This window comes from Plectropomus leopardus, chromosome 21 (genome assembly GCF_026936395.1).
Source record: "Plectropomus leopardus strain MGB_pleo_1.0 chromosome 21, ASM2693639v1, whole genome shotgun sequence".
NCBI lineage: Eukaryota > Metazoa > Chordata > Actinopteri > Perciformes > Serranidae > Plectropomus > Plectropomus leopardus.
Genome location: NC_142196.1, coordinates 23,173,801 through 23,195,482, shown reverse-complemented (window position 1 = coordinate 23,195,482; position 21,682 = coordinate 23,173,801). Strand labels below are relative to the sequence as shown.

Sequence of the window (21,682 nt, the reverse complement as noted above, 5' to 3'; positions counted from 1 at the left end):
TGAGAGGAATCAACACACACACACAAATAAAACAAAACACACACACACACACACACGCACACACAAATTAAACAAAACAAAACAAAACAAAACAAAACAAGACATACCACATCTCAGGTAGTTTAATCTCATATTAAGTCTTAAAAATAAGACAGCAGGTTATCAAAAGTATGATGCAAGCTCTCACAATCGTTTAAAGTTAATAAAGAACAAAGTAATGGTTTTAAGATGGAATAAATCACAATGTTTGTTTACAATAAATTTCCAGGTAGAAAATCCCTGCATCACGTACATAAAATGAAATACTGCAGAGCACACATTGCCTCAGTTGGTTCATTTCAAAAGGCCGACTTCAAAAAATCATTATTAGTTCAAGTGAATGCTATATTTGGAATATTTTTAATGCTTTATCTTGCCGTCAGACAGCTCTTTCTGACGGGGAACTGAAGTGGTTATCTCAAAGCCACCAGACTCCAGTGACAAAAACAATAATTTACTTTGCAGAACATGGGAGTTCTGCTGCTGTTCTGATTGGTTAGTGTGTAAGGTAAATACAGGAAATATTCTCAATATAATGTACAATTAATCTGACAGAGATTTTTTTAGATGGGTAGAATATATTTTGCTGCATGCCCCGTCCACAGCAGTACATCACTCAGCTTTTGTGCCGGTAAATTTAATTTATGAAAAACGCTAGCGAAGCAACACAGTACATAAAATTAGCACAGCAGAAACATCGGACAGGTCGGACAACTACAACATATCTTTAAATGTTACAGCTGAAAATCAAAACAGAAATAAACAAGTTTTACTGATCTCACATATCTCCGGTTGTCTTCCCAGAAGTGGTTGTTATTGTTAGGGCTCATTTATGTTTAAAGTTAGATATGGACACAGACAGAGTTTTCTATCCTTTCACTTGTGCTTATTTGTGCACCTTTTCTGAAAGGTTATATATACGGACAAAACAGAGCAGTACTATAAGAGATCCTGCTGGCAGTGTAGTGTAGTTCAAGTGAGATAACATCCGTAGGAGGCAACAAAACATTTAAAAAATAGCAGAACAGAATAAGTCAATTATATAGGAAAAAAGAATTCTCCGTCCACATTGTTGTGATGTCTTTAATGGCCTAAAAAAACAGCTATGTCTACAACAATGCCTCTGTAAGGACTTCCTCCATTGTCCCCTTTTTGGTGTCACATGAACCTTTTGACTCGAGCCTCTAGTGCCATTTAGTGGCTGTATCTATTCTGACGTCAAGGTCACGTGGAAGTATAAAGGCAGTGATGTTTAAAAAGTTTGAAACGTATGTATCTATTTTCATATGTAAAAAGAATATAAACAAGCCCTTAGTGTGACGACACAATGATTTGGTCTATATGAGATCACACTGTAATGTAAATATCTAACTACATGTTTTTGGTATTATATTCAGCATTTTCCCTCATATTGATGCTCAAACATTGATAAATCTTGGGGATTTCATCAACATGGCTGCTAATGAATATTTGCAGACATTGACCGCATATACTTCACACAGTTACTGTAGCATTTGAAATATGGGTATCTGTTAAAAAAAAACATCTGCTCACTTTACCTTTACTTTAATATATATACATTTTTATTCCCATAAGAAAGGTTCTAGCTTCATCAAGTCACACTTACAGTACATTTAGGGCTGCTGGAAAAAGGGACAGCCCTTTTTTCCAACATTTTTATAATCCATAAAGTATGGTCCTCAGCAAATGGCTGCAGTCATAATTTACGCAGTATCTGCAAACATATGCAGTAAATGTACCTGTGGAAAAAGTTACAGATCTGTTGCAGTAACAATATACAGTAGCTCATTAAAAATGGCTTCAGTCTCTAACATTTTCCACTCTTGCCCAAACATGAGTGCAGTTTTTCTGTGAGAAGAACTCATTTTTGTTCCCACATCATGTAAACTGTGCTGGCTATGAGTCCAGCATTAACAGACGCCCTGCTGGTTCAGGGTCAAGCTGAGGTCAAAGGTCACCAAACCCGGCAGGACTTTGCAGCTCGGTTCATAACCGACGATTCGGGGCAGCTGAACGCTTTCCGAAACTCCTCATAGTTACTCATCGCCCCGATTACTCTGCAGGGTAACAGTGATGGTAAAGGTCAGGTTGTAAGGATTTTGTGTGTGTGTGTGTGTGTGTGTGTGTGTGTGTGTGTGTGTGTGTGTGTGTGTGTGTGTGTGTGTGTGTGTGTGTGTGTGTGTGTGTGTGTGTGTGTGTGTGTGTGCTCACCTGTATTTTGGTGGACTGTGAGCTCCACTCTGGATCTGGTCTCTGGCTGCTTCTGGTCTGTATGAGTTACATCTCACCTAAAGAGTGCAAGTACATTCAATAAATGATTTGATTGTCTGTGTGTACTAAGTTTCAGTGTTGGACAGTAACTAGTTACATGCAACTGAATTATAAAATTTATGTAATTGTAAAATTAAAGGTAATGAGAAAAAATCTAATTAAAGTACAGTTACTTTTATTTACCAAGGAAAAATATGTGTTTTTTTTGCTTGGATGAACTGTCCCATTAACCTAATTTTGGCTAAGCAGCTACTCAGGGGAAAACAACAGCGAATTCAGGGATGACAATGGAAGTGCACATAAATATTTACTGGTTGAATCATGGCATTGGCAAGAGTGTGAAAAAATACTTTGTGTCCTTACGTGTGCATAGCTCAAGAAGAACAGCTGGTTGTTGTTCAGCCCAACTCCAGGCAGCCGAGACTCCTCCACACCACCTCTGCTCTCATCCACCCACCGCCGGTACGCCTGCTCACAAACATAAAGACAACATTGGGCTTCTTAACATGACATGGCAAGTTTTATAAGTAGTCCTTTCACATGAAGAGCATTTGTGGTTTTGAAATACAAATAAATGCAAACCAATTACAAGCCTAGTCACAGCTAATTAACAGATGCCACACTAATAATTATAATAAGTGAAACTATTTAGGGCATTGGCATGGTTTACTGACACACCTAAATGCAATAAAATCAAAGTTAACATTATTAGCTAGACCTGGAATTTTCCATACAAAAGGTCGAAGTGTCTGCCCTGAGAAAGGCCCAATTTCTGCAACATCCGGTGGAGCTTTTCTTCTCTGGTGGCAGTGTCATGTAAGAAAACAGATCATACCCTAAAAGCCTCTCTTATTCCTCCATTGTCTGCTATGTTTTCTGCCAGAGTCCTCTTGCCTCGCACCTACACAAGAAAATATCCACAAAACACAATTTCTCACATTATTCCTTCAAGTATGTACCAGTTTTACACAGGATTACATACATTTTTCTAGACATTTTTTTCCCATGACTTTTCAAGGACCCGTAATGAAAATTCCATAACCATTCACAAAGTTAACAAACATGGCGCAGTAGAGCTTCTATAGTGTGCAGATGACACCCAAAAGTGCGGTTGGCCCGTTAAGTTAATTTGATATAATTACTGCCTAGTGGTTCTATGTCACCTTTGACCTTTGACCATCAAAATCTAATTAGTTCATTGTTAAGTCCAAGTGATTGTTTGTGCAAAATTTGACATTTTCTCAAGGTGTTCTTGAAATATCACGTTCACAAGAAATTAGACAGGCATAGTCACAGTGACCTTGACCCTTGACCTATGACCACTATATTCAAATCAGTTCATAACTGACTTAAAATGGATGCTTGTGCCAAATTAAAAGAAATTCCCTTAAGGTGTTCTTGAGATATCAGGTTCACAAAAATGAAACGGATGTAGGGTCACATTGGCCTTGACCTTTGACCACCAAAAATTTAATTGGTTCATTGTTGATTGAAAGTGGACGTTTGTGCCAAATGTGAAGAATTTCCCCTGAGGCCTTCTTGCAATATTGTGCTCATGAGAAGGATAAAATAAAATAAAATAAAAATGAAACCAAAGTGTCGTGTCAAACTTCTTACTTTCAGGCCTGCCTCCTCCCACTGGTAACCGTTATACTGTTCAATCATACAGCGAGTCTTCTCAGTGAAAGCCGTTTCGGACGAGTTGGTCCACCAGAGTTTGAGATTGCCATTTTTGTCATATTTGCGACCTGTTCATAAAAATCATCACACTCAAAAGTATATTACCACTCCATTTTAAATCTCTAATTTTACTGTTTCATTGGTCATTGATGGCGATCAGTGTTTACCGTTATTGTCAAAGCCGTGTGTTAACTCGTGTCCTACTATCACCCCAATGGCTCCGTAACTTAAAGATCTAGAAACGAAAAACAGTAAGTAGTTAAGTTCTAGAGACGAAACGCAAAATGAATGATGACATGATGGTTAACGAAACATCACACATCGATTTATATAATAACTACATCACATCAACATCTACAGAAAATAAATATGCCGTTATGTTATATTATGAGGAAGGTTATCCCTGGAAGATTAATGTAATTTATTTTATTAATTTTTTATTTTTATTAATTTCATATTTATTTTAATCATTTTACTAAATCTTTGAATTTCTCAGGTTTGGAAACTGTGAAATTCCAAGACTTTTCCAGGTTTTTCATGACCATTGGAACCCTGTAAGTAATGCACAGTATGGTGACATAAAAAGACTTGCCTGAACTTCGAATAAACATTAAAAAAAAAAAATGTTTTAGCAAATATGTGGTAGAATTTGAAAAACTTGTCCTTGGATGACAGAAAAATGAATCCCCCAAATTTGCATACTGTGCAAAGTTATCAAAGATTATAAGTTATCATTTATAGCTGTAATATATTTACTAATTAATTGAATAAAATAAATTTAAAAACCACAACTTCTTCATAAAACTGATGTAAAAATTAAACTTACAATTGATGTATGATTAAGCATGAGGTGCTAAATTATACTGTTAGTCCACCGGGCTTAACACTACAGTTTTCTGTGGTTTTCCATCAGGAGGTTTATGTTTCGATAATTATTTCTGAGCCGCACATTTCTCACGAGTAAAAAGCATGAGGTGGCACTTTTCTTCAGCCTGTTAGTCAAGCGTGTTTCATTTCTTTAATCTCACCTTGGATACTCTCTTCCCCAGAAGAAGGGTTTTTGAAGCTCTCCCGCAGGAAATCCTAAACGAGAAGACCAAAATAGTTTTCGTCTGTGTGTCTTTAGCCCCGTCCAGACAGGATTCATTTACAGCAAAGGGTCGGGCCTTTTTTTTTCTCTATTTCAACCTGTGTGAGGCGCTGTTATTTGTGATTACAAACTGTGATTTCTCAGGGGAGCGACTATTATAAAACAGATCACATTTGACCTGTTTTAGGAGGCACGTTCCTCATGTCCTCTCTGTCAGGTTTACTTTGTTTTTTATGCAAATTCCCAATTATTTCTGACACCGAGATGCCTACTCAGCCATTTGAAAGGAATAATAATCCCCAAAAATGTGTCCTAAGCAGATTCTTAATTGAAATCACTGAGTGTAGCATCATCCTGTCTGGACAGAGCCGTACAAGTCAAGGACTTATGAATAATTACGTTAAACATCAGCTTCTCAATAATCAATTAATCTTACTGATCTGATTTGTGGAGGAACTGTAGAAGGCGTTGACAGTTGTTGGGTTTGTAAACCACCTGCAACAAACAAACAAACAAACACAAACACATTATGGCATGTCAACACAAAAAGGTCACACAGCATTTTGACACGAAATAAGTAATATCACTCACTCTGTACGCGGGACGGGCTTTCGGAGCCAGGCGACATCAGACTGGGCGATGAATTTCAACGTCTGCATCACATTCCCGTAGTAGTCCTTCTCACTGAAACTTAGCTAAAACGCACACAAATGCAATTACACACTGTTAAGTGCTGCACTTGTCAAAAAGTAACTTGTTTCACCATGGCAGCATGTGAGAATTACAAAGGTTACTCCACAGATTCAATGTCACGTGGGGCAAGTAATTAATACACAAATGATCATCTTGTGGATGAAGTTTTCGTTTTACTGCTAAACTTTTAAAATATAGGGCGACCTCTAGCTGTGCGCCCCATATGTCTGAGGCTTATGCAGCAGCCTGGGTTCAAGTCCGGCCTGTGGCCCTTTCTCTCTACTACCTTTCCTGTCTCTTTGTAACTTTCCTATGAATAAAGGGAAAATGCCCAGAAAAAATAATCCTTTAAAAAAATAATAACAAAAATTAAAATGTAGAACTTTAAGTTCAATTATTTCTTTACAAAAATAAACTGATATTTTTGATATTTTGATATTTTTGGGCAGACAGACACAAAGAAAAGACAAAGAGAATAAAATGTTGATTTGTTTTCATACTCTTTCACACTCAATTGTGCAAAGTCAATTCCCACAGGGGCAATTAAGATTTCATTCATTTTTTGCACACTCATCTTTTAATTTTCCATTTCCGACCCCATGTTGTACCCCTGCAGATGAAAACAAGAAATGCTTTCAGTATTGTTTTACAGACCTCCTTTAAGTCCTCGTTGAGGTAGGTGTCGTTCAGGATAAACTCCGGGTAGCCGACTTTCGCCAGGACTGCGTGAGCCTGTAGAGACAGAGAGAGACAACAGAGTGAACGTGATGGGGCGTTTAAACAGATTTTTTATTTTTTACATAATCATATATAGAACTGAATAAGATTAAATTCTGTTACAAAGGAATAAAGAGTGTGAGTCACAGTCAAGGTGCCCTGATAAAATATAATCCTGAAATGTCTTTGTTACATAAGAAATGAAAAGCCAGCGGGAACAATAAAAAGGTCTAAATACAACGATGTCCCTATTGACCCGATTCAGTCTAACATGCTTGTGTTACTAACAAAAACTCAAGGTGGAATGGATTTCTTTGAATGTTTTCAAAATTGGCATTTTAACAAATTTGGTGGATGAAGAGTTTGAAGGAGAAAAGTACACCATAAAAGGAGCATTTTCAGAGTCAACAGTCCTCCACATACAAAGGCAGTAAAGTGAAGGACTAAACGCTGCGCCGTGTCAAAGAAAACAAGGTCTTAAATCACGAAAAGTGTTTGCACTCAAGATGAAAGAAGATAAAGTGGGAACCACAGAGGTCAAGGTTATGTTTTCATTACAAGCCGGTCAATACTGTGGTTTAGAGCTGCAGTATTCATATTAAGAATAAATTAAATGACTGAGTGTAATGAGAAGCCTTTTAGCCTCCTCTAGCTCGTTGTTTGGACTTCATATCACATCGTAAGTGCCTGTTAGTGTCTGTGAGTGGACAGTGCTATCTTGTCTGCAGCAGCCTGAGGGTGGAAGCCATCAACAGACTCAACAAACTAATCCAGGTCCAGCAACACTGTGGGGGTGGAGCTGGACTTTCTGTCGGTGTCATAATGGGGAGGACACTCTCTAAGTTATGTGTCATCTGGGACAGTGTCTCCCACCCACTCCATGATGAGATGGCCAAGACTACACTCAGTGCAAGACTCCGAGATGCACCACAGAGCGCCACAGGAAGTCATTCCCGCCTGTGGTCATCAAACATTTCAACTGCCCCTTCAGAGTGTCACACAGTCCGAGTCAATACTCCCTTTGACCCTTGGACTTATTTCACCAATCAGCAGCTAATGCCCACAATTTATTCATTGTTTGTGCAACAATGACTCAACCTGACTTAAACAGAGCTGCCCCCCAACGTGGTAAAAAAAATGCAGCTGATATTTTAGAAATGAAAATTACATTTTGAGTCCAGAGGAAATCAGAGAGGAAGATGAGCTGTTTCTTTAAAGCAGTTATATCTTTATATGAACAATTGATCACATGACTGTAAAAAGTGTCAAATCTCTCTGATGAACCTGGAGGCACTTTAGCATATTAAACACACATATATATATATGTGTGTGTGTGTGTGTGTGTGTGTGTGTATATATATATATATATATATATATATATATATATATATATACACACATACATGCAACAGGCAGCTAGAATAAAGTCCAAGATCCAGCAGCCAAGGACAAATATTTTTCTTGGGATTTGGTGAAAATCAAAACAGTGGCACCCCCAAGTGGCCAAAAACAGCAGCTTAAACTTTATAGCACAAAAAATGAGTTATTTCTTGTGGCTGTGGAGTTACTATCCAGACTGAGGATGGACTTGACTCCCTAAAAGACTTGGTATGTCACCCAATATTATCAACTTCAAATAACTTCTCACTCTCTTAAAACTAATTTTCAGGCCACTTTCTACTTCTTGCAGTTTGTGGGACATCATTCATTCATCATGTCCATTGCCTTTTTAGTCATGTTTCAAAAGAAATCACACCAATTTGCTCAGGTTTGAAAGGTTTAAATGTACGTGACAGGGCACCTGAATGCAGCACGAGAAAAACTGAGGATACCGATGCTAATATGTATCCCTAAATAGTATAATTCTGATTGCATTCATACTCGTAGCGTGTATTTTTCGGTCTAATTTGCCTAATTTTCCAAGCTTTAAGAATAAAACTACTTTGCCACTCAGTCCAACTTCTTATTCCAATCAAAATAATCAGGAGTTTGTTCTGCTTTTTTAGGTGCATGCAAGAGCAGACTGAGACGGTCATGTAGCTCGCAGAAGCGTGCACTGCTATGTACTGCAAAACCACGCCCATCCAAAATAATATCTTTTTTAGGGAGTCCTGTGATTAGACAGAGGAAACAGAAAGATGGTGATGAAGCTGTCAGCTGTTCTTGCCTTCTCTATGGCTCTCTTCTTCGTAATTTCATCCATCCAGTCGTTCTCCTTCTCCAGCATGTCGATAAACGCCCAGCGAACGCCCTCAATCAGCTCCTCCATCTGAGAAAACACACACTCAAAATGATTAGAGACAGTTTACAAAAAAATACAGCGCACAGCCTCACTGCCACATAAACACACACAGCCACAATGACGCAACATTGAACGCCTGACGTCACCTCCAGGTGACACACAGACAAAATACACTCAACACACACATCTGTTACACATACACAAAAATAAAACGTGTGACCCACAATTTAAGACATGATGTCATTTCCAGAGCACACACACCATGTGTTTCTTGTCCTCCTGGAAGTGTGTGTTGACAAAGAGGCGCCCGGTGGCATAAACAAGCGAGTTCTCCACGTAGTTAACGCACTTATCCCAGCGCGGGGTCAGAGAGGTGGTTCCCGTGGTTACCTGGTGGGAGTGTGAGAGACGGAGATGCAAGGTGACATTGTCTCTTTCTCCACACGGCACTAACTGTCACTGCTAAAGTCTCTTGGCCTCTGAATCATCACAATGATTTAACAATTTATTTATTTTTTAAAATTGTTTAAAATCAAGTGATTGTATTTAAGGCATAGATTGGTTGACGTACCGGACATGATTTATGTGATTTAAGAAATTGATTTATTGAAATTGATGAATTGAATAACATGATTTCTTTTTCTTTTTCTTTGAGGTTTTTAACACTCATACTCCTGCTATCTACAGTATACCGAGTCGAGTTCAGGCAGGCATCGAGGCTAAAACTCGACAGAAAGTCAACACTTGTGATGGGAAATTTTGGGACTGTTATGAAATGATTTCGCATATCATAATCTGTGCTTATGGCAAGCTGTGAAGTTCATTTGGAGCTCCATCTAAGGTCTTAAAAATAGAAAAATGTGGCACTCAAAATTACATAACTTTCCCAGCTCTCTAATTACTGTCATGAACATTTGGGGACTTTGGGGACAGAGATTGAGAAAAGTTAAGAGCTTCCTACTTACATTTTTTCAGGATTTTAGGTTTTCCTAATTAAAAAGAGATTTTTACATATTTTTATGAGGCTGGAGCGTCCTAATTTTATACCACATACTAATTCCAAGCAGGTTTTCAGTCAGTAGTCCATTCCATCTGGAAAAGTGACAAAATATACATACTAATTGCACATTAAATGACCTTGCAATGGATGTTTTTTTAAATCTCACTCCAAGAACTATTCAGTCTCAAAAGTATATTTTTAAAGCTTCTCTGCCCTTATTTTCGCTTATTCTTTAAATACACTAATCTTTGATTTATATACTGATTCAAAGGCTTTTTATCGTCTTTTTTGGTAACTGTTCAGCACTTTGTGACACTGGTTTTCAAAGGTGCTATGAGTCTGATGTTCATGCACAAAGGAAATGAAGCAGCTAAAATATGAACAGTAGATATAGTAAGAGACAAATAATCTTTTGAACCTGTATAAATTGTGCTCAGCAATTTGAAAGATAATTTTGCCAGTCAAGAAAGTCACAGTTTGCTGTAAAACTGTTCTCGCTTATAATTGAATAATGCATACTTATTCCTCTTTTTTTATTCTTTAATGCATGTGCAAGAGGCTTTTTACGTGTACAATGGAAATTAGAGAAAGAAGCACCTGGTCTTGCTTGTTGTTTTGCTTACTGACTAATAAAAAAATGAGCAGGAGCTGCTGGATTAAACACTTCAGGTAATATAACGTCACATTTGTTCATTGAACAGATAATGTTTAAAGGAAGAATTGAATCAGTTGGATTCTGTGTTTGATTTATAGTTATGTTAAATAAACTAGGAATTCAGACCTCTTTTTGTATACAGTGGAGCTACATCGTGTAATTTACACCAAATTCCAGCATTTCACAGCCAAACACTTTCCATACATGCTGTATAAAGTAGAAGAACTATAAACCATTAATCTGTAAAGGATCCTCATACCCGTTTCAACCTTTTTTATGTTTTCTTTTGCTTTTTTGTTAACATAATTTATTGGGCTTTAGAGGTTTGTTGCCCTGTAATTTATCTAACTTTTCTCACAACCTAAACACTTAAAAATCCAGAACTAAGTACCAACCCGCGCAAAATCCAGATATCTGTAAAGAAAACGCCGGCTCAGAGTGGTGATCCTGGAAAAAACTGTCCTCCACTGTACATAGTTAGCAACAGTCCTGGAAAAAGAGAGAGAGAGAGCGAAGAGGAGGGACATTTATTAAAAGCCCACATGTAATCTCATTATACACTATAATGTACTTATAATGAGAGACAGGAGCCCTCAAGCCCCTCTGTGTGCTCATCTGTCTGTGTGTGTTCTCTGTCTGGTTGTTCGTGTGTGTGTGTGTGTGTGTGTGTGTGTGTGTGTGTGTGTGGTGGGGGTGGGGGTGGGGGTGGGGGTACCTGGGATCTGTAGTGTTAATAAGGTTGAAAAGTTCCTTGAAGTACTGCGGCACTCGGACGATGACGGGCTCAGAGGAGGAGATGGTGCGAGTTGGGTCGGCTTTAGACTCCACCATGGCTTTTACAAAACCCAGCCAATCAAACTGCAGACAATAAAACATATATTTAAAAGCCATTTTGTTTATTTAATTAATTTAATTTCAGTTTAAGTTCTTTTAGTTGGCGTAACGTGTTCATATTTCATTTCAGATTGGACAATACAAATATATGGTATTTTATTGGAAGATCTTATTTATGATGTTATGATGTCTATAGGATTTGTTCCTTTACACATCAGGGTTTTTTCTGCGATTCATTCCCATGTCAATATATTTTTTCAAACAGTTGTTTATGTCATGAGCACATTTACACAGAACACAAATATAACAAGGTAGAAAAGCCATGTAAAGGTCAATTTTCGCGATTTCACACTAGAAATAAGGGCATCAATCAATCACAATGTGCAGAATGGACGTCGTGCCACAACATTACAATGACGGCGGATTGTTGCATATGTCCCAAATTCGCATCGCTGCCATTATAAATGGATTTGATGTAAAATATTAGAGTATTTCACATTTTCGTGTCGTTCATTCGTCACACCTCCAGTGTGTAAGGCCTTAACCCTCTTGTGCTGAGTTTTGGTGTCTTTCACAAGCATTTAAAAATTTTAAAATGTGAGCAAATTGGATTTTTTTTTTTAATGCATAGGACAAAAGCCAATCAGCAAATTGGTAAGAAAAAAATATGCAATATATTAGTGACAAAGGTGACAAAAAATTACCTGTAAATTAGATAAATGAGAGAGAAAAATGTTAGAAAATTATCCCAAAAAAAAAAGAAAAATATGAATAAAACTATATATATATAATCATTATAATTATACCTGTGGTATGTCGCGCTGCAGGTCAGAGAGCGAGTGTCTGTTATACATGTTCTCACTGGTGCGGTTTTCGTAGGGAATCAGGATCTGCAAACACAAAAAGTAATCTTATTCAGACATGACTGATCGGGAATTCAAAATTAAAATAAAAAATCATTTCCCTTTAAGTTGATGAATTTATTTCATATTTCATATTTCACAGTTAATAACGCTGGGGTTTAATTAGCTCCAGACCCAATTGGGCCGATAGAATCATCTCCATCTCCATACATTCAGTGAGATTATATTTATCTGACGTGACGTCTTTACATGAGCCAGTTTGGTCTCGAAGGCAAGAGCTTTCTCCATCTGGGTCAGTGCTGCTTTCTTTGGAGCGCCCAGCATGACGGCGGTATCTACCATCAAACTCAGCAAGGCGGCACGATACTGGAGAGAGAGAGAGAGAGAGAAAGAGAGAGAAAGGAAAAAAGACAAAATGTCAGTTCTGTGGGAGTTTGTAAGTGGATGTTTTGAAGAAGTTTTGATGTAAACGCATCCATTGTTTACTTCAATTAATATAGAATATTCGCCTTATTTGGATTCTTTATTTGCAGGGGAGGCCGACAAGAAAAACAAAGATTTTTCACAAATTCATCTATCACAAGGTGATATACAAAGGGTCATTTTGCAGCCGTCAGCTTCCCTTTGCAGCCTAAAGTATAGTCTTTCTTCTGATTCAACGTAGAGCTTTGTATATAAATGGATAAAGACTGTACTTTCTACTGATAGTGACAGTGTACTAATAGCATGACAGTGAGAGTTTTTCCACTTGAGAAAAATTAGTCGCTGCATACTAATTGCATTTTTATTCTAGCCTAATGAGCCAACTATTAGTGGAGCAATCGATATCAGCTGCCCCTTCTACCATTAATATCTTGCATTAAAACTGAGTAGCATTTGTGAAAATGTTGGCTCTGGAAAGAAGCTCTTGTTCTAATATAAAAATCCAACATTAACTGTCGATATTTCAAGTGTCTGAAATTCTTTTTCTGCCACAATTTATCACTTAAGCAGGTAGGAAATAGCTGCTGCAAGAAGAGGAGTTTTTAGATGACAGGTAAAAAAAAAGGGGGTGAAAGATGAAGCAGAGACTCACCGCCCGGGCGGAGGAAGTGTTGGTGATGTAGTCTTCCCTGGAGGGCAGAGACAAGGACGCCTGATCGAGCTACATGAAGACAGAGAGCAGAGGTTGGCTTCTGCTGCTTTTTGGGGTTGTTTATCTTGTTACTTTGACTACAGCAATAAAAATTGGCAAAATGTGACTAAGCAAGGCATCAAACTGTCTCTGCCTACATGCCCATGCCAGGGGTTTTATATCTTTTATGTACCAATTGTGTGGAAATAATATTGGACATTACTTTTTCCCAAGTATACCATCAAGGCAGCCATTACATTACAATCTTTTTACGTTAAAATGAACTTATTTAAGATATAAGTTATTAATCACAGTCAAAATTAATGTTTCGAAACATTTCCTAGTGCGTTTAAGAAGGCTGTGACATCTTTTATTTAAGTTAGTGTCAGCTATCAAAGATTAAAGAGGGGGTTATGTGTTGCATAAAAAGGCGTATTTTTCAAAATGTCAAACTAATCCTTTAAAAAATTATATGCAAAAATGTCCATCAAAAGTGATAACAGTGAACAGTGGATGTCTGACCTTGATGATGTAGTGTAAGGAGTTTTTGTCATCGGGGGAGACGTACAGGCGAATCAGGACACTTTTACTGTGCTGGTTCTTCATCTCTGCCAGCGTTCTCAGGAGGTTCCACTCCCCCACCAACCACTGGTACTCCCCACCGAGCCCATCCCCCACGACAGGCCACCGAAACTCCGGTTGTCGAAGTGTTTTTAACATTGGCTTGGTGTCCAACTGCTCCAGTATAGCTATACAAGAACACAATGAGAAATGAACCCTTTGAAACATGAGCAAATTGACATGATTTTTTTCAAAAACACTGAGACGGCAACAATAGAAAAATAAAGATAAAAAAAAAGAAGCAAAATATTGGTAAAAGCACAAGAAAACAACCTGAAAATTAGTAAAATAAAATAAAATAATTAAAAAAACAAGGTAATGACCTAGAAAAAGCGATAAGAAAATAAGAATAATTTTGTAACATAGTTTTAAATATATGATTATGATCATTATGAATGTAGTTGTTCCCATAGCTCCTTTTCCTACATATTTCCCCTCTAGTTATTTTTTAACAATTTTCTAAATTTACTAATTTCTTGTGATTTGGGAAACATTTATAACCATGTTGCTCTTTGCCTTTTTGATATGTTTTTCAAAACAATCACGCCACTTTGCTCAATGTTTAAAGGATTAAATTAAATATATATTAATATATTAATTAAATATAAAGGCATCTGAGAGCAGCTCAAGAAAAGTGATGTCGCTCCAGGTTTCAAAGGGTTAAGAAACTGACATTAAGTGCAGCATTTTGTATGACTGATTGCTTTTACTATTTTTCGTTTTTATATTGTTGTTTTTTGTTTAGATGCTTGTTTCACCTGTTGTATCATATTGCCTTTGCTTGTGCAGTGACCTAGATTTGCCATGACGATCAATAAAAGCCCATCTTGTTCAGTTCACACTTTCAGTGTATCTTTGTGCTCTTGACTTGCAGCATCTTTGTGAGGACCTGTGTGTAGACATGGAAAGTGGGGACATTTTTAATTGTGAGGACATTATGGCTATTCCTCACTTGTTCAAAGAGCTGTGACTCTAGATGTGGTTTAAGACTGGACCTAGGTTTAGATTTATATTAGGTTAGGCATTAGGAGTGAGTCATGGAGTTGATTTAGTCAAGGCTGGGTTAACACGGGAAAACAGTAGTCCCCCACATGGGTATACAAACATGTCTGTGTGTGTTCAGTTTTATTACTACACCCTGTGGATTAAAAAAGTCTCACATTATGGGAACTCAGTTCCCTTATAAGGTTATGGTCAGGTTAAGGTTTGGATTCGGGGAAGAGTTGGTGTTAGGCGTGTTGTGGTTGTGGTCAAAATGAGGCTAAGACTCCTGGGAATGACAGAGTGTCAATGTAATGTCTTCTTAAGGGACAAAACCAAGTTTGTTTGTGTGTTTAAGACTTACTCTCGTTCATACAGGAGCGGTAGAGGATCTTAGCCTTGGTCACGGCTTCCAGTTCATCTGGTTCTGAAGGAGCTTCTAGCAGCTCTGAGGGAGAAAAACAATCTGTGTCACAACACAAAGATTCAACAGGGCTCCTGCAGCTTACAACATTGTAGGATTTTTAAGGCTTTCTTTTCTAACCCTTAGGGAGTGTTTTGTTCATTTAAGAAAGCTAATGTTTGACCTTAAGAATTTCGACTTATAGCAGCGACTGGACCTTGTGTGATTCTCACCACAGTCACTTGGGACTTGCTTGTGACTTGCACTTGTGTGACTTTATCTCTGATGAATACTATATATTTTAGTAGTACTATAACTGTTTGTTGGTAAAATAAAGGTTAGTCTTGCCTTTGAATAAAATATACTAACACAACAATTTGAGTCTCACTTCTTTCTTGCAATTTCTTCTGTATACTAATTTCCTTGTGATTAATAAACATTTTACATCTGGTTAGTAAAGTGTACTCTAGCTGAGGTAAATGTGTACTTAGCCACTGATGGGAAATTTGTAAGCAAACACACCTTTGAGTCGGATGTCTACATGCTGCCGCAGCCAGGGGTAGATGCCGTACGAAGAGGAATCTTCAGGGATAGGGTTGTCCTTTAACCAGCCGCCACAGGAGAAGGAATAGAAGTCCTCACAGGGGTTAATGGACTGATCCATTTTACTCAAAATAGACCCCGCTACAAGAAGGAGACACAAACATGACCCAGTGCGTTCAAATAATAACCTTGGAGTTGCAACTAAAATATCTCACGCTCAGCCAGTTGCTATTAAAACAATAGTGAAATTGTAGAAATCGTATGTAAAAGGACTCCTCACCTGCTTCAATGCATTCTGGGGTCAGGCAAAATTCCTCCTGACTAGATTTCTGAGAGACTGGGGAAGAAGAACAGATAATGAAGCTTGATAAATAAGATGTAAAAATCACACTGTGACAAAACCAGCATTTATAATTGAGGAACATTTGCATTGCATGAATATTCTTTTGCAGTTCTGACCAGCCATTATCTCTTCTTCATAGTGATCAGTGTTGAGATGTTGCTCAACAGAACCGCAAACCTTTATCTAAAAAAACATTGACAATACACTGTGAGTACATAATTCATATTGGCATCTATTGTGGAAATCTACCTTTTAGTACTTTCAGTAACTCAATGCACCAAAATGTACCATGCTACTTTTATCAGGAGTATTTTCCAATCATTTAGTCACCAGCAAGTCCTACATATCGCCTATAGCTAGGTACCAAACAATATTTTAAACTTAAAAAAAAAATTTAACCTGAAAGAAAACATTTTTTTTTTTTGTATTTTGGGATAGGCTGCAACATGAGTCATTTTCTATCCATCACTGTAACACAAACTATCACTGAATAAAGTGTACAGAACTGAAAGTATCAGCTAATCATCCTTTTATAAGGCTCAAAATGATAGTGGTTATCAGAGGCACATCATTAAGAACATTCCCACAATGTACTCTTTATCATAAATGGGACAAACACAGACCAAAGTGCAGTTGATACAGCTGGGGAACAGTCAGACAGAGTAAACAGTAACCTCATGCCTGCCTGCGACAACGAAGAGTCGACCTACAATCACAACTCTTAGCTGAGTGATTTATAACAGCCATACTCTGAATCACAATCTTGAGTTCTTTCCAAAATATGCATCAGGCTTTTGATTTAACTTGACTTGTAATTACTTTGTACAATTGTAATAAAAGCAATCAGAACGCCACAATAAGACTAAGAATAGATCCACCCATTGTTTATGCAGAGTGATCACAGATCTACCCATTCACTTCCTTTCCTAGAAGGTGAACGAAAGGCAGCGTCTCCACCGTTACATGATGTGGTTCTGAGGCCAAACAGAGGCAGCACAAGTCCACGTAGTGAGCAGACAGATTTAGAAACCAAATCCTCATTGTGAACGGATGAGTGGAGCGTTACAGAGCTGCGCCGCAACGTCTGACCTCGAACTGGTCTTGCTGTCTAGTTTCAGCAGAGGTGGAGGAAGTATTTTGTTCCTTTTACTTAAGTAGAAGTACTAATACCACACTGTGAAACTACTCTGATAAAAGAAAAAGTCCTGCATTGAAAATGATACTTAAGTAAAAGTATTAAGAATAATCAGAAAAAAATTACTTAAGTATGAAAAGTAAAGTACCCAATTCAGAAAAAACTTTAAAAAACACCCCCCAAAATAAAACGAAAAGAAAAGAAAAGCAATACCCAAGAAAACTCCAAATTATTAAGAAAGAAAAAAAAGAAAATGACTTATATGTTTATAAAGTACAAGTTGTCGAAGTACCCAATACATAAAAATCTTCTGAAACATAACAAAATTCTAAACTATATAAAAAAAAGAAAATGACTTGAATCATTAAATAGTTCTCTATTCAGACAACAATCTAAAAAAAAAACCAAAAAACTAAAAACTGTTTTAAAGAAAAAGATAAATGTAAAAAAAAAAAAATGCATGAATGTTTATCAAAATAGATGCCAATTTTTTTTCAGTCAGTCACTTGTATAAACTGTTGGTTACTTAAATTTATAACAAAACATCATATTTCATTCACTCTTCTTGTGTTTGCTATGCAAAAATCTTAATTTGTGAAGTATCTAAAGCTTTTAGACAAATGTAGTGAAGTAAAATGTACAGTATCTAGCAGAGGTAACGTACAAGGTGAAATGACAATACTCAAGTAAAGAATAAGTACCTGAAATTTGTACTTAAGGAGATGTACTTAGTTACATTTCACATGACTTTCTTCTGCTTGAGAGAGTCTCTTAATGTTGTGCCCACACGTAAAATCACCCTGTCAAAATTTCTCCCTGCATGACCCACTTGGCCTGGGACAACCTCAACAACCCTCCCCCTGACCGCCCCGTCAGAAACATATACAGGGGTTTAAACACACACACAGATGTCTGAGGCTATGGGGTCACTGCTAATACCAACCTCATGTTCACTGCTAAGACACTTACCAGGCCCAGCAACGCAAACACACACATACACACACATTGACGGCGGGAAAACTCTCTAAACTAATTAAAAAGTCAGAAATCAAACGAACCACTTTGCATTCCTGTGTCTGGTCATTCGCATGGCTGCAGACCAGAGGAGGGTTTCCATTAGAGTGGGTGTGTGGTACTGCATACATCGGCACATAACATAATTACACTTCAATGCCACCACAAGAATGCTGGCCTCCTTCAATAACAAAAAAAAATAATACTTACCCCACCCCAGAAACACACACAGACACACACAGACACACACCACTCCCAGCCACAACCATCCTCACTACCACGCACCACTGAAACTGAACAAGTGACTCTTAAAGGAATAGTTTAACATTTTGGGGAAAATACACTTTTTCCCTTTCTTTCATAGTACTAGATGAGACGATTGATGCCACTCTCATGTCTGTCAGATGGATATAAAGCTAGAATCAGGACCTGATTCATTTTGATTAATACGGTGGTCAGCGGTTTAAGATTTTGGTGTCAGAAGCGTTCTGGTTTCTGTTATAGTCCAATTAGTATTAGCCAATCATGTTTGAGCAGAAGGTAAAAAGTCTGTGTGGCGAGGCAGAAGACAGTAGCTGAAATGCAATCTCTAAACCCACTGGCTTTAGTGTGACAAAGTTTTAACATTATATGAGCAAACATATAACTAAATTGCAAATTGCTGCACAATATACATTAATGAATAAAGAACTAAGTAAAAACAAGGCACTATAATAGTCACAATAATACTAATAATAATATTTCATTTTTTAATATGCAAATTTGTGTGAAGAGATTAGAGCTGAAATGACCGGCGGCCAGAGGAGGAAGTCTTGGCCTGGATATCCACACAAGATCTTCCAAAATACTAGCCATTGCCGAGACCAATAGCCGATAGCTTCTGGGATTGGGAGCCAATTGGCTTAGCTTAGCACAATGGATGGAAACAAGGGGAATAGCCTGGCCTGGCTGTGCTTAAAGGTTAAAAAATGTTATGTTTTGTGACTTGACCACTTAAGGTTTCATACAGATTCAACATAAAAAGATTAAACATGAGAGTTTAAAGGTGTTAGTAGGCATGTGTCTTCATGCTATGTTTGCACTTACTTTTGATTCATCAGGCAAAGTTAAACAAATATTTCATCTTTTTTTTTTTAATACTGTCCTTGCAAGTCTTGTCCTCGACAAGTTCTTCACAGAATTTCAAGCTTGTATATGAGGACTTTTGCCTACTCTTTCTCCTTTGAGCCAGTTCATTAATAAGTTGCCAGAATCAAGCTGTTCTCATTCACTGTTCATACTCATAATGCATAAAAGAAATGCACTTTCATAACCAACATAATTGTGGGCCAGTAGGCTGTGACCATGTGACCTCTGCGCTGCAGGCTGTCCACAGTCATATGATAAAAGTGAAAGAGGAAGTCCGGTTCCTCAGCATAAAGAGCGACAAAGTTCATGTAGGGATGTGGTCTGGTCAGCCAAACACAGGACTTTGACCTAAGAGACTGTGCATAATGTCTTTTGTCAATGTTGAGTGATTTTAAGTCATGTACATACTTAACATCACGTCATGTTATGTTAATTATGCAAAGTGACGACACTCAACCATGATTCTTTTCCTAAACTTCACCTAACGGGTGCTAATTCCAAAGATATCATACAACTGTGTGCGTAAGTTTTTGTATGATATCACCAGGAACCATTGTGGAAGAATAAGTTGCCAGAATTGACAGCATTGTTCCATTTAGATGCAAAAAGACTGACAATTCAGTTTTTTCTCCAACAGCAGGAAACATCAGCACTTCTCCTAAGATGAGGAACTGCCCTACATACAGCTCATCAAAATCTAAGTTGAAGTATAATTAAATCTGCAGATTTGTCTTCTTTCTATATAAAACTGTCTTTTGTCTTCAAACCTTACATCTCGTGTAGTTATGTTTTTGTTGAAAGGTGCTTTATAATTGAACTTGCCTTGCCTAAGTTAACAGGTCAAAGTATTCCAAAACTTGAATTTCCTCTCTAATTTTTATCGTTACAGTGTTACATGCAAAAATTACTTTTTGGGCCTGTTTTTAGCAGGACTAAAGGTGCAAATCACTTGCTTATCTCCTAACACATCTGTATTAAAGTTTTTTTAAAACATCAGTGTTAATTAATGTACACTGTCCACTATAAATAAATGAATACATATACACACCCTACCCATTAATCTGCCAAACGATTCCCTGCTAATTAATTTCACATTCGGCAGGAGATAATACTCACAAAGTGTCAACATACACATTCCTTACTCCTTTTACCCAGAGTTCAACTTGACTCCCACAGTGCACTATGGAAAGTACATGTGCATGTGGGCGTGTATGAAACCTTATATGAACCAAAAATAGTTTGACACAAGTTACCCGCGAGTGCTCCACAAAGACCTTTGCTCCCACTAGCTTGCTCGTGTGTGTTATTTACAGTCTGCATGTACTATAATCTGAGGACTGCATGCAATACATTTCCGCTGAATTCCTTACAAATTATAATGCAGGTTGAGTAAAAATGTGTGTGTGTGTGTGTGTGTGTGTGTGTGTGTGTGTGTGTGTGTGTGTGTGTGTATGGTGGACTTACCCAGTATGAGTGCAAGCAGCAGAGCGGCACAGAGACACACACACATGGCCAGGGCTATCTTGTAGAGACGACTGTTGCCCCTCTCGGGTTTAACCCCGCCACCACCTAAACGCTCCAGTTCCATGACTTATTGCACTATATGTCACACACACACATAGAAACACAGTGGTGTTGTGCAGATGGAAAAGGAGTGAGAAGACAAATTGAGGAAAACACACCAAAAAGCAAAAATTATCAGGGATGAAATTAATTCCAAAAAGTTATAGTAACATCTTCCTAAAATTCCACACTTTCTCTATGTGCTCTGGTCTTTTTCCCAATTAAACACAAACTCCATTCACATTCCCAGTCTCTCTCTCTCTGCTGCTATCTGTCTATCTGTAACTACTCTAACTTCACTCTGGCTCAAACTGTTCCTCCCTTCATCACTCCTCCTCTCCTCCAACACTCCTCCCATCCCTCCCTCCCTTCACAACAAACCAGGCCTCCCAGTGATGACCAGAGACCATTTAATAAAATCAAACCAGAACATTATCTGTTAATGTGCAACATTAGAGCCTGCAGACCTTGTTACTAGCCCGAGCATACATGTGAAACGCGTGTGTGCGTGTGTGTGTGTGTGTGTGTGTGTGTGTGTGTGTGTCTGATCTACTGCACAAAACATTTATCAGATCAGACAGTCAGTGGACCAGAACAAAATTAGACTCACACAGGACACTGATTACAATCGATTAATCTGATGATGATGACGTGGCTGCCTGTAAAAACACATCAGTGTTTTTGTCAGAAAGCATCGATAGTTTCTTTGAATAGACGCGAGGTGGTGATGAC

The 21,682-nt window shown here is 37.8% G+C and overlaps 1 protein-coding gene across 1 annotated transcript; it reads right to left on the bottom strand.

The window, feature by feature from the left end:
* Positions 1–106: 106 nt before the first annotated feature.
* Positions 107–21,252, bottom strand: phex (phosphate regulating endopeptidase homolog, X-linked). The gene is made up of 22 exons (XM_042510772.2): positions 20,852–21,252; positions 16,048–16,104; positions 15,747–15,908; positions 15,186–15,269; positions 13,742–13,968; positions 13,181–13,249; positions 12,355–12,471; positions 12,049–12,132; positions 11,124–11,266; positions 10,804–10,897; positions 9,015–9,143; positions 8,679–8,780; positions 6,449–6,526; positions 5,693–5,796; positions 5,538–5,596; positions 5,040–5,094; positions 4,179–4,246; positions 3,949–4,079; positions 3,167–3,232; positions 2,695–2,799; positions 2,272–2,348; positions 107–2,117 (listed from the first exon to the last, which is right to left on the bottom strand). Exons 1-22 carry the CDS (start codon positions 20,973–20,975, stop codon positions 2,015–2,017), a joined length of 2,238 nt encoding a protein of 745 aa, XP_042366706.1. The 5' UTR covers positions 20,976–21,252; the 3' UTR covers positions 107–2,014.
* Positions 21,253–21,682: the final 430 nt, after the last annotated feature.

What these genes read in the sequence shown, in the direction of transcription:
- phex (XM_042510772.2), bottom strand. Translation starts at nt 20,975, where the DNA reads ATGGAACTGGAGCGTTTAGGTGGTGGCGGGGTTAAACCCGAGAGGGGC. An exon ending in CCTTACACTACATCATCAAG is followed by an intron (nt 13,250 to 13,741) that starts GTCAGACATCCA and finishes GTCTTCATGTAG; the next exon opens with CTCGATCAGGCGTCCTTGTC. An exon ending in TCAACGAGGACTTAAAGGAG is followed by an intron (nt 5,797 to 6,448) that starts GTCTGTAAAACA and finishes TGTGCGTTTTAG; the next exon opens with CTAAGTTTCAGTGAGAAGGA.